We start from the raw sequence: 12,966 nt of genomic DNA, 5'->3' as shown, positions 1-12,966 counted from the left end.
ATGAACCTCTGTACTGTGTCCTCAATTACACCCAGAAACTCCTGCCATTGTTGGTCTACTGTCTTCCCGCTAGGCTCTGCTTCCAGTCATTAGTTATTCTCCGGTATTCTGGGGCCTTGTCTGTGCCTGAAGGAGATATAAAGATCTCTGTCAAGGCTGCAGCAATCTCCTCCCTTGCATCCTTCAGTATCCTGGGATAGATCCCATCAAGCCCTTCAGACTTATCTACCCTAATATTTTTCAACACACCCAATACCATCTCATTCTTAACATTGACATGCCTTGGAGTATCAAAAAAACTCCTCTAAACTTAACACCATCCATACCTTTCTCCTTGGTGAAATGAATTTAACTGCTTGATACCAACCCTCAACACTAAGTACAAGTCAATTTTACTAAAATCTAACAATTATAATTAGTTGCATTGTTTCTCTGGTTTTCTTGCAATATATTGTGTCAGAATTATAGAAATCAACACCATAATAAATTAATTTTAAAAATCTAATGTTGCCATAAAGCCAATTAAAAAAAAGTTAATTTGAGGCCTAATATCCTTATTTTACTAAACTGTTCATTTCTCAATTAACAGGATACCGGAGAGAAAAGTATCCATATTTGCATAGGTTACAATATTTAGTACCTTGTCCAATACTTAGGAAAAGGTTCTGAAGCAAAAACAGTAATTGCTGAAAAATCTGAACAGGTCCGCGCAGCACCTGTGGAGAGAAATCACAGCTAATATTTCGGGTCCAGTGCCCCTTCTTCAGAACTCAAGAGGTTGAGAAGGAGAGTCTTTCATGGTAACCTCAGCTGGTGTGGTGATTGAACCCACACTGTCAACATTACACTGCTTCGCAAACCAATCCCACATTATCATGACCCACAGCCCCAGATGACTAAAAATGCAGATTCCCCAAGTGATAAGTAATACACCACTGGGTAGCATTGTAACGCCTCAGTCACAAAGTAAGTACACCACTCACAGTCACTGGATGGCAGCATGCAGCAACACAGTCCTCTGGTTTTTGCATATCCATACGTGGAATCAGGTAACAACCAAAAATAGCACTCAGGATCTCGCATGTCAAACCGGATTTCTTTGAATGAAAAGGAAACAAGACAAGACAAAAGATAAAATTCAAACAATAAAAAGACAGTAGCTTAGACAATAATCAATTAAATAAAATGACTGCCTTGAATCTATATATGTGTAATTAGTTTTCAAGCTCAATCATGTAATTGTGGTTTATCCTTGCAAAATTGTATAGTGTCTGAAACTATTTAAAGGTGTTGGAGAGTTCCATACCTGGAATATTTAAGGAAGTTTTAGATTCCCCCATTTAAAGGGAGATATTATTTCATTGCTGGCAGTTCAGACAACATTCACTGGGACGATTCCCAGGTATGCAAAGATTGTCCTATGAGCAAAAGTTGAATCTTTACTCTCTGCAGTTTAGAAGGATGAGAGATGATCTCATTGAAATATAGCAGATTCTTAAGTGGCTTGATAGGGCAAATCTTGAAAGATATTCCCCCCTGAGACAGTCTAGGACCAAAGGGTATAGTCTCAGAATAAAGGGACACTACTTTAAGACTGAGATGAGGAAGAATTCCTTCTCTTTGGAACTCTGCCACAGAAAACTGTAGGGGCAGAACCCTTTGTGTACATTTACGGCTAAGATAGATAGATTCTATCAGTAGGCAATTGGTTCCTATTTCTTTTGGTTTTATGGTAACGATGTGTTTCAAAGTAAATGACAAAACTTGTCACTACTCTAAATTCCAATGGTGCATTTACCAAATAGATTCCATATTTAACTGGAATATAGAAACATATTTCTCTAGAATAACGGGATCTTTAAAAAAGGATGTTTGTAACTGTGAAATTCTGCATTGACCGATTACCTGTGCTCACATAACTGCAAATGACATCACTAGTCCAGTCTTACATCCATTTTAAAATTATCATTTTCAAATTTCTTTGTGACTTATCCCCTCATCTAAGTCTGTAACCTCCTCCACCTGGACAACATTCCCAACTGCACTCCTTCAATGTTAGTCTCTTGCACAGCTACAATTTTTATTACCCCATCATAGATAAATACACCTTTAATTGCTAGACGTAGTGAAAATCCTTTCCTATCCTTTGCAGGAAGGCCAAAGGTTTGGCTCGCAGGGGGTTTCCCCTTGCCAACACTGGGTCCCACTAACAGGAACTGTCTGCCTTTGAACAAGGGCCCCGGGGAGCCACTAAGTAACCACGACAGGGATTTGCTTTCCAGGCTTCCTGGCTAGTGTCCCACGCAGCTCATCGTTTTTGACAAAACATTTAACTATTAATTCTAATATACACAGAAATTATCACCAATGCATTTTTCCATCTTTATCTTATGTTAGTATAATCACAAAATATAATGATAATCATACTGTCACGAGTTTCTAAAAAGAAACTATTGAAATATAAATTAATATGTATAATTCTTCATATTTTAATTCTAAAAAGTCGAAGCTGTTTGGACATTAGCCAGCTGCATATCAACATGACAAAGGAAATAGCTTTTGTCAAGTATGAAGGTCTCTAGTTATGAGAAACAATTGTGCTCCTCAAAATAAGAGCAGTACTAATTTCTTTTTGTTAGTTCATGGGATGTGGGTGCCAATATTTATTGCCCTTACCTAATTCCCGTGGAGAAGATAGGGGCAATCTGCTGCAGTCCTTCGTTGTAGGAAGTAAATTCCAGGATTTGATCCAGCGATTGCGAAGGAGTAGTAGTATATGTTCCTGTCAAGATGGTGTGTGATGTGGAGAAAAAAATGGCAAGTCGTTGTTCCTATACATGTACTGTCCTTGTCCTTCTAGGAGGTAGGCGTCACAGGTTTGGAAGGTACTGTTGGAGGACGCTTGTTGAATTTCTGCAGTACAGCTTGTAGCTGATACACAATGCTGCCACTGTACATCAATAGTGCAAGTTGAATGCGGAAGGTGGTGGATGTGGTGCCAATCACGCAGACTGCTTTATGCTAAATGGCTATAAACTTCTCAAAAGTTGTTGGATTTGCACTCATCCAAGCCAGTGAGAGAATTTCATCACATTTCTAATTTTTTGATGGTGGTTAGGGTTTTGGGATGCAGGAGGTGAGTTATCACAGCATACTCAGCTTCTGGCTTGCTCTGTAGCCACAGAATTTATATGGATGGTCCAGTTCAGTTTCACATTAAATACAAGCCTGAGAAATTTGTACATGGGGGATTCAGTAATGGTGACGCCATTGAATATCAAGGGGCAATGCTCAGATCCTCTCTTGTGGGAAATGATCATTGTTTCATGTGTGAGGTGTGAATGTTATTTTCTACTTATCAGCCCAAGCCTGGATGTTGCCCAGGACAAGGATTGTTTCTGTATCTGAGGAGGCATGAATTGTTCTATTCATTGTGCAATCAGCAGCAAAAATTCACCTTACGATGGAGGAAAGGTCAACAATGAAGTTACCAGATATGGTTAGGTCTCACTACTCTGAGAAACTCTTGCACTGACGTCTTGGTGCTCAAACAACTGACCTCCAACAACCAGAACCATTTCCTTTGTGCTAGGTGTTACTTCAACCAGAGAATTTCCTTCCCCCTCAATTCCTATTGATTGTCATTCTGTGGGGGCTCCTTGCTGCCTTTACGTCAAGGGCAGTCACTAGGCCTGGAGTTCAACTCGTTAGCCGCAATATTTGGACCATGGCTAAAGACTGGAGCTGGGTGGCCCCAGCAGAATCCATACTGAGCACCAAGCAAGTAGGTTATTCCTTTGCAAGTGTTAGTTGGTCGTACACCCACTTCTGTTACTTGGCCGACAATCAAGAGCAAATTGATAGAGTGGTTGAAATTTTTTTTGGGCAGTTTTCCACATTGTTGGATAGATGCCAGTGACTAGGTATGCAGCTAGTTCTGGCACACAAATTTTCAGTACTATTGGTGAACTGCTGTTATGGCCCATACCTTTTGTAGCATCCATGTCGTCAGCTGTTTCGAGATATCATATGGAGCAGATCATTTCAACACTGTGACGCTGAGACTAAAGGAGGAAGCCACAATCTACTATCCATTTGGCATGTGGCTGAAGACAGATGTAAACACATCAGCTTAATCTTTCGCAGTGATGTGCAGGGCTTCCCATCATTTAGATAGAGGTAGTTGTGGTCCACAACCTCCTCTTGTTAACTTGTCTACCACTATTTACATTTGGATGTGTCAGAATTGAATAGCATAGTTGCACAACCACTGGTTCAGGGGTTACTTAGTCTGGCTATTGCACGCTGCCTGTGCAATTTGGCCTGCAAGTTGTCCTATGTTGTAGCTTCAACAATTTGACATTTAATATTTTAGAATGATTGGCGCAGCTCCTAGGATGCCTTTCTGCATTGTTCGTTGAACCAGTATTGATCTTGTAGCTTGATAATCTCAGAACTCTCACGGTGCAGAATGAAGCTGTTTGGCCTGTCAAGTCTTCACTGATTCTGTGAACATTTTGATTTATTTAATCTCCTGCCTTTTTCCCAGACCCTTGCACAGTTTCTATTTAAATAATAATCTAATGCCCTGTTAAATGTTGCAATTGAACCTGCCTGTACCACAGTTTGAGCACATTCCAGACCCAAAATATTCCCCTCCCATTTGCTTCTGTTGTAAAACACAGAACCTGTGTCTCTAGTTCTCTATCCTCTTACAAGCAGTAGTAGTTTCTACACTGTCTGGGTCTATTATGATTTCAAAAACTGTGAAATCCCCTTTTAGTTGTCTTCTTTCTGAGCAAAACAGTCCAACTTCTCCAATCTATCCTCTTAATAAAAGTTTTTCACAGCTGGTCAAGGATATTCCAGGCCATGAGGCTGTAGATTGTGGGTGAATGCAATTCTGATGACCACGCACATTTGCCTCATGGATGCCCCTTGAATTGCTAGATCTGCTTTAAATATGTTCCACTTAGTACAGTGTAATGCTATACAAAAAGATGGAAGGTATCCTCAATGCAAACACCGGACTTGGTTTACACAAGTGCCCACTGCTGCAGATACTATCATTGCCAGATGCATCTACAATAGTTAGACTGGTGAGGAGGGGGCTGGGTAGATTTTCCACACTTGTTGGTTCCCTCACCATCTGCTGCAGACACAGTCTAACACCTACATCCTGAAGGTGTGAATTAAAATAATGGTACTGTCATGTACCAGTAGCAATCTAGTGCAGAGATAATTAATCTTCAAGCAGGGCTCTCATTCTTTGAGAAGGGGAGAATGTTTGAAGGTGTTCTGGTCACACAATTTTTTTTAAAAAATCTACAAAAGCTATCTGAATTCTCACCTGGATTCTGATGTAGATGTAAAAAAGTTACAAATCAGGGAGGTAAAAAAGGGACCTTTATATTGGATGAACTACACCCTGGAAATGAGGATAATCATACCAAAATGTAGGCAGTTTGTCAGAAGTACAGAAATTTAAAATTGCTCTCTTTTACTGAATGCTTGAAAGGGTAAAGTTCGCAAATATGTGTGCTTTATCATGTGAACCAGTTTGCAACATTTTAAAGTCACATGCTAAGCAGAGCAAGCCTTCTTCTTGCCTAAGAATCTTCAGAACTTGAAATGCAACATGAAAGAACATATTCCACTGCCCATTCACAAACCCAGTGCTAGGCAGTGAACAGTCAAGAGTCAGACAGCATGGAAAGAGACCTTCTGGTCCAACTTGTTTGCGCCGACCAAATATCCGAAACTGATCTAATCTCATTTGCCAGCATTTGGCTATTATCTCTCTAAACCCTTACTATTCATGTATTCATCCAGATGCCTTTTAAATATTGTAATTGTAGCCCCTCCACCAGCTTGTTCCATATGCGCACCATGAAAAAGTGCCCTGCGGGATCCTTTTCAACTTTTCCCCTTTCACCTTGTACCTATGCCCTTTAGTTTTGGACTCCCATTCCTTGGGAAGGACGACTTTGGTTATTCACCTTATCCATGCCCCTCATGATTTTATAAACTTCTAGAAGGTCACCCCTCAGCCTCTGATGCTCCAGGGAATAAAGCCCAAACCTATTCAGTCTTTCCCTATAGCTTAAACACTCCAAACCCTGCAACATGCTTGTAATTCTTTTCTGAACTCTTTCAAGTTTAATAACAATTTCCTGCAGCAGGGCAACCAGAATTGTACACAAAAGCGGCCTCACTAATGTCCTGTACAACCACAACATGACATCCTAACACCTATATCAATAATCTGGGCAATGAAGGAAAGTGTGCCAAATGCATTCACCACCCTATCTTCACTACAACTCCACTTTCAAGGAACTAGGCACCTTCACCCCTATATTGTAGAGCTGTAGAGCATGGAAACAGACCCTTCAATCAAACTCATTCATGCCAACCAGATATCCTAAATTAATCTAGTCCTATTTGCCAGCATTTGGCCCATGTCCTTCTTAACCCTTCCTATTCGTGTGCTCATCCAGATGGCTTTAATAAATCTCTTCAATAAATCGCTCAAAGATTTGTCACCAAATTTATAAAACCAAAACTGACTTTTTTTTTAAAAACAAAGACGAAATTGAGGCAAAATTCCACACAGCAAAATTAGTTATAACATCGACACAAACTGGACTGAAAGTTTTTATTAGTCATTCAAAGGCAGGGATGTGATGCTGAATTCTAGCACCATCCTCCATTATTTGTTTGAAGACTTTATAAAGAGCTGAGCACAATATACAACCAGCTCACTTCAGCAAAGGAAGGGAGAAATATCTTGCAAAGGGACATGTCCTAAAAGTCCTTATTTATGTGACGCTTTAAATAAAAAGGTAGTCAACGTGAGACAAATGTTATCCTTTTATAACTTAAACATGTTGCTCGCATTAGAAAAGGAAAACCAGATTTCAATCAAATACAATTGAACTGTTACACTTCCATACAGATGAGTGAAACAGAACACATTCACAAAGAAAACTTAAAAACTTAATTCAAAAAGTAGTTGTTTGATAGTACAGGGCTTGAGTATTGCTGCAAAAAGACATTTTGCCAAAGCCTTTTTTTCTGTACAATTCACAAGGAAACAAATTCTAAGAGGAGAGGGCGAATTGGTTGACAAGTGGAATCTGATTAGAAACGGCACTGCCGTGATGAATACCATTAATGCTGACTGACAGTTAGCATTCTTTGTTGAATTTTAAACCAGACATATTTAGTGTCTTTGTAGTGCTATGGTAGCATCCTTACCTCTGGACCAAGAAGCCAGAGTTGAAGCTCCATCTTCTCTAAAGTTTTGTAACATCTCTGGACAGGTTGATTAGAAAATATCTAAAGGAGATATATTGATGTTGATTTCTCAGGGCAATGCCCTGACTAATGAAACAGCAAATAACTAAAAACCCTTTTCTGATGAAGGGTCTAGGCCCTAAACATCAGCTTTTGTGCTCATAAGATGCTGCTTGGCCTGCTGTGTTCATCCAGCTCCACACTTTGTTGTCTCCCATTATCTCTGAACAAATAACTATCACCTTTTTTTAAAGTTTAAACAGTTGTGGTGCAATTGTTTGTCAGCATAATTCTTAGCACATTCAGGATAATTCAGTAAATGCTAAATGGAACAAACTTCACACACATCTAGCAACTCAAGGCTAGGCATCCATGTGGCGCTGGGGGCCATCAATAGCAGCAGAACAGTACTCTAGTACAATCTATAACCTCATGGGCTGGCATATTCCCTATGATCATCACCAGGCATACCTAAACATGAGGTGTCGACCTGGTGTAGCCACCATACAGTACTACTTACAAGCCAGACAGCGAAAGCAGCAAGTGATAGGCAGAGCTAAGCGATCCCACAACCAACGGATCAGATCTAAGCTCTGCAATCCTACCACATCCAGTTGTGAATGGTGGTGGACAATTAAACAACTCACTGGTGGAGGTGGCTCCACAAATATCCCCATTCTATATGACGGGTTACCCAGCACATCAGTGTAAAAGATAATGCTGAAGCATTCGCAGCAATCTTCAGCCAGAAGTGCCAAGTGGATGATCCATTTCGGCCTCCTCCAGTGGTCCCCAGCATTACAGATACCAATCTTCAGCCAATTCGATTCACTCCACATGATATCAAGAAACGGTTAGTGACACTGGATACTGTGAAGAATACAAGCCCTGACAGCATTCCGGCAATAGTACCAATGACTTGTGCTCCAGAACTTGCTGCTCCCCTAGCCAAGCTGTTCCAGCACAGTTACAACACTGGAATCTACCTGACAATGGGGAAAATTGCCCAAGTATGTCCTGCAGGAACAAAAAGCAGGACAAATCCAACCTGACTAATTACCGCCCTATCAGTCTCCTCTTGATCAGTAAAATGATGGAAGATGTCATCAACAGTGCTATCAAGCAGCACCTGCTCAGAAATAACTCGCTCAGTGATGCCCAGTTTGGGCTCCGCCAGGGCCACTCAGCTCCTGATTACATTACAGCCTTGGTTCAAACATGGACAAAAGAGCTGAATTCTAGAGGTGAAGTGAGAGTGACAGCTCTTGACATCAAGGCTGCATTCAACAGAGTGTGACATCAAGGAGCCCTTGCAAAACTGGAATCAATGGGTATCGGGGGCAAACACTCTGGTGGTTGAAGTCATACCTGACACACAGGAAGATGGTTGTGGTTGTAGGAGGTCAATTATCTCAGCTCCAGGACAAGTCTACAGGAGTTCCTCAGGGTAGTGTCCTAGGCCCAACCATCCTCAGCTGCTTTATCAATGACCTTCCCTCCATCATAAGGTCAGAAGTGGGGATGTTCGACAATGATTGCACAATCTTCAGCACCATTTGTGACTCCTCAGATACTGAAGCAACACATGGTCACATGCAACAAGATCTTGACAATAAGAGGCGCTTGGGCTGACAAGTGACATTCGTGCCATAGAAATGCCAGACTATGACCATCACCAATAAGAGACAATCTAACCACTGTCCCTTCACTGAATCCCCCACTATAAACATTCTGGGTGTCACCATTGACCAGAAGTCAGCTGGACTCACCAAATAAACACAGTGGCTACAAGAGCAGGCCAGAAGCTGGGAATATTGCGGCAAGTAACTCACCTCCTGACTCCTCAGAGCCTGTCCACCATCTACGAGGCCCAAGTCAGGAGTGTGATGGAATATTCCCCACTTGCCTCGTTTAGTGCAGCCCCAACAACACTCAAGCAGCTTGACACCATCCAGGACAAAGCAGCCCGCTTGACTGGCCCTACATCTACAAGCATCCACACCCTCCATCACCGACGCTCAGTAGCAGCCGTGTGTACTATTTGCAAGATGCACTGCAGAAATTCATCAAGGGTCCTCGGACTGCACCTTTCAAACCCACAACCACTTCCATCCAGAAGGACACGAGCAGTAGATATATGTGAACAACACCACCTTCAAGCTCCCATCCAAGTTACTCACTGTCCTGACTTGGATATACATCACCGTTCCTTCACTGTCGCTGAGTCAAAATGCTGGAATTCTCTCGCTAATGGCATTGTGGGTCAACCCACAGCAGGAGGGCTGCAGCAGTTCAAGGAGGCAGCTCACCACACCTTCTCAATGGCAACTAGGGATGGGCAAGAAATGCAGCCAGCATCAACACATTCCACAAATGAATTTTTCAAAAACTGCCCAACATTAGATGTGTTTCTGCAGTCAAACAGTTGTTGGATAATCCTCAATGTGCAAAGAATTATACTGACAATCAATTTAGGATTGCCAGTCAGGTCTGCAGTATGGGGCAATTCCAAACTCCGGAAGCTGGGAAGTGGCGGCCTGGTGATATTATCACTGAACTGTTAATCCTAAGACCCAAGTGATGTTCTGGGGACCTGGAATCAAACCCGACCATGGCAGATGGCGGCATTTACATTCAATAAGAAAAAAATCTGGAATTAAGCGTCTAACAACGACCATGAATCCATTGTTGATTGTTGGAAAAACCCACCTGGTTCACTAATGTGCTGAGGGAAGGAAACTGCCATCCTTACCTGGTCTACGTGTGATTCCAGACCCACAGCAACATGGTTGACTCTTAACTGCCTCTGAGCAATTAGGGATGGGCAATAAATACTGTCCTAACCAGTGACATCCACATCCCATGAATCAATTTAAAGACGCTACATACCTAAATACACAAGGTTCTGTTTTTTCTCGGCAGATAGAATATATACATGCACTGCTCCTGTGTCAACACAACAAAACAGGGGAGTCATTCAACCTGTCTGGTCTAAATTTCGAGGAAGCCTGGTGTTAACTGGCAAACAGCATTAATGGATGCAGCCTCCATGTCAAAGCTTGTACCAATCACTGTCTATTTGCTAACCAATCAGAACTCTCCTCTCTTGCAGTATAAATGTTTTGTTTTTCCCATTTGAATTTGTGTTCTTGCAAAATGCTCTGATGAAGACAAAAAGCTTTGACAAACTAAGGTGCAAAGTCTTGTATGGAGTAACTTGGAAGGGGGATAAAAAGACAGTGAGTACATGACTGTTAAAGCTAACAGTCCTGAAGGAACAGCATCCACAAACCCTTATTTATATTCATTTTTATTCAGTGGATAAACAACAAGGAATGAACTATTTTTCGTTCCTTTTTTTTGTCACAGGTTTTGTTTAGCAACAAAAGGAGAAAACCTAACTTTCCAGAAGAATACAAAGATCAGTTCCACAATACACTTTCATAATACTTGTTGCAGTAATTACCTCAAACTACTGATCGCAGTATCCTGGATCCAGTCATTGGTATTAAGACACACAGTCAAAAAGTACTTTCCCACAGCATATTCAACCTAATATTTCAATGACAGTACACAATGGCTCTCTGCTTAGTTTTTACTTCAGAAATTTCTATTCAGGCAAATGCCATTAAAAAATGAATGATTTTTTCAGGTGAAAATTCAAAACTGCCAAAACTTGGCAAAAATAATTCCTTTTCTTGCATAACCTTCTGCTAGTTGTTTAAATATTATTTGCCAAATCTCATTGAAACATTAAATAAAATGAAAATTATGTTAAACAATTTTACATAGTTTGTTGTATTATTTCAAAAAAAATGTCCGACAAGGGAATACGGGCAGCTTTGGGGCACCAAGTTTGAACATGATCAAGCTAGTGCTATATCCAAGTTAGATAAAGAATAGAGGAGAATGCAATTGAGATACAGAGATAAGGGAAACAATGAGACAACATGGGAAAAAACAGAAATTCCAGAGGAAAATAAAGAGGAAGCTGTCCAAACGGAATGGAGAGATGTAAGCAAGTAATCATTCGCTATAAATTAGCTTTTGATAATGTATTGGAGAAGAAATGAATAAAAGTACTTTAGATTGTAATAAATGATATCTTGATGTGCAGCAACACAAGATATACAAAAAATATCTAATACCACATCCAAAAAACTTAAGATTTGAAGTAATAGCAAAAGCTGGCATTTGGGTGAAAAAGATCAGACAAGTGTAGAAAGTGATAGTAAAGAACCATCCAAGTAATACAACTTTATACATCAGCAACATCTGTCAGTGGGAGAGATGGTTATTAAAACAATCTCCTCCTGGACACACAGGATAAAAGCCCTCACAAAACATGGCCTGTGTGGTCTACAACATTAGAATGTTCAATGTATTTTCTTATAATCACTCCCCAGTTACCCAATATTCTTTGGATTAAAAAAAACCCATATTAACTCAGTGGAGAGGATTAGAGAAAAGATACAAAACAGTGCTGGCCCTTATGTACAATGGAATTATAAAAATGTCAAATTGTACAGTTTGCATTGTAAGTATAAAATCTATCACCTTTTGTGAACTGCATCCTAAACCCTGGAGCAATCTAGCCCTTTCGTATAATCTGAAGTGTTTCACTGTTGCATTTTATTTTCTAAAAAAATTGTATTTAAATGACTTTTTTCTTGTAGTGTAAGCCTGTATCACATTTAGAAATTCAAGATACTTCTCATAACCCTATTGTTAAGGTATTATACCAACTTTTAATGGTGCTCTAGGTTTTATTAAAATATTAATTTCATTTATTACCATTAAGGTCAAAGCTAGTTAAAACTGTATAGAATTATAAACCTACAAAAATGTATTAACAATATATACAGAAATTAACCTAGTCCAAACACACAAAAATGTACCTTAAATTTAGCTAATAGAAATGTCAAACTAATGTAAATTTGTCTTTTCTTATATCTGAATGATGTAGTTTGTGAAGTATATAATACACAATAACACTGACAGCACAACAGTCTAAAGCGATTTCCATCACAATTTTAGTCATGTTTAACAGATTGTTTCTACAGAGGTGGCTTGTTTACCAGCTTTCCTCTGCTGATCCTTTTCCTTCTTTTGAACCTTCTCTCTTTGTTTTTCCACCTTTTCTTGTGCTTTCTTCATTTCTTTAAGTTTTTTCTTTATGGTGGCACGATCATTTTGACTGGCAACACCTAAAGTCTAGAAAAATCAAAGTATAATAAAATTGTAATTTTGTAAACAATTGAAGTTTAATACATTCAAAATCTGCATTATATTGCAGTCTTTACAAACTGAACAGTCTACTTTTATGTTGACAAGGTTGATGATGCAAGAAAGGAAAGTAGGTTGTTCATACATAGAAAGCCTGTAGTTCTGCAAAACTTGCAAAATCTTTCACGTGTGTATCAATTGCTGCCATCAAAAGGAAAGGGCTACTATAAAACCATATCCACAGGATAGTTTAAAACTGGTCCTACTGAAGCAGCAATCTGAAGTAACCTACAAGTCATCATTAAACATGGCAGTTTACATTTAACCTTGGGACAGAGAAACAGATATAATGTTGAGACTGAGATAATAAAGTGTGAAGCTGGATGAACACAGCAGGCCAAGCAGCATCTCAGGAGCACAAAAGCTGACGTTTCGGGCCTAGAC

The 12,966-nt window shown here is 39.9% G+C and overlaps 1 protein-coding gene across 8 annotated transcripts in view; it reads right to left on the bottom strand.

Annotated features, from left to right (window-relative positions):
- Positions 1 to 12,966, bottom strand: part of ppp1r9ala (protein phosphatase 1 regulatory subunit 9A-like A) — a 133,946-nt gene that overhangs the window by 19,493 nt on the left and 101,487 nt on the right. For all 8 annotated transcript variants that reach the window (XM_059647225.1, XM_059647226.1, XM_059647227.1 and 5 more), the window contains 2 exons: positions 12,375 to 12,510; positions 984 to 1,097 (listed from right to left, as the gene is read on the bottom strand). In XM_059647225.1, the coding sequence (XP_059503208.1) occupies positions 984 to 1,097; positions 12,375 to 12,510 (250 nt within the window). The remainder of the gene's footprint in view (positions 1 to 983; positions 1,098 to 12,374; positions 12,511 to 12,966) is intronic.

This window comes from Stegostoma tigrinum, chromosome 7, assembly GCF_030684315.1.
Source record: "Stegostoma tigrinum isolate sSteTig4 chromosome 7, sSteTig4.hap1, whole genome shotgun sequence".
Taxonomy (NCBI): Eukaryota; Metazoa; Chordata; class Chondrichthyes; order Orectolobiformes; family Stegostomatidae; genus Stegostoma; species Stegostoma tigrinum.
This window is presented reverse-complemented; position numbering and strand designations above follow the sequence as displayed.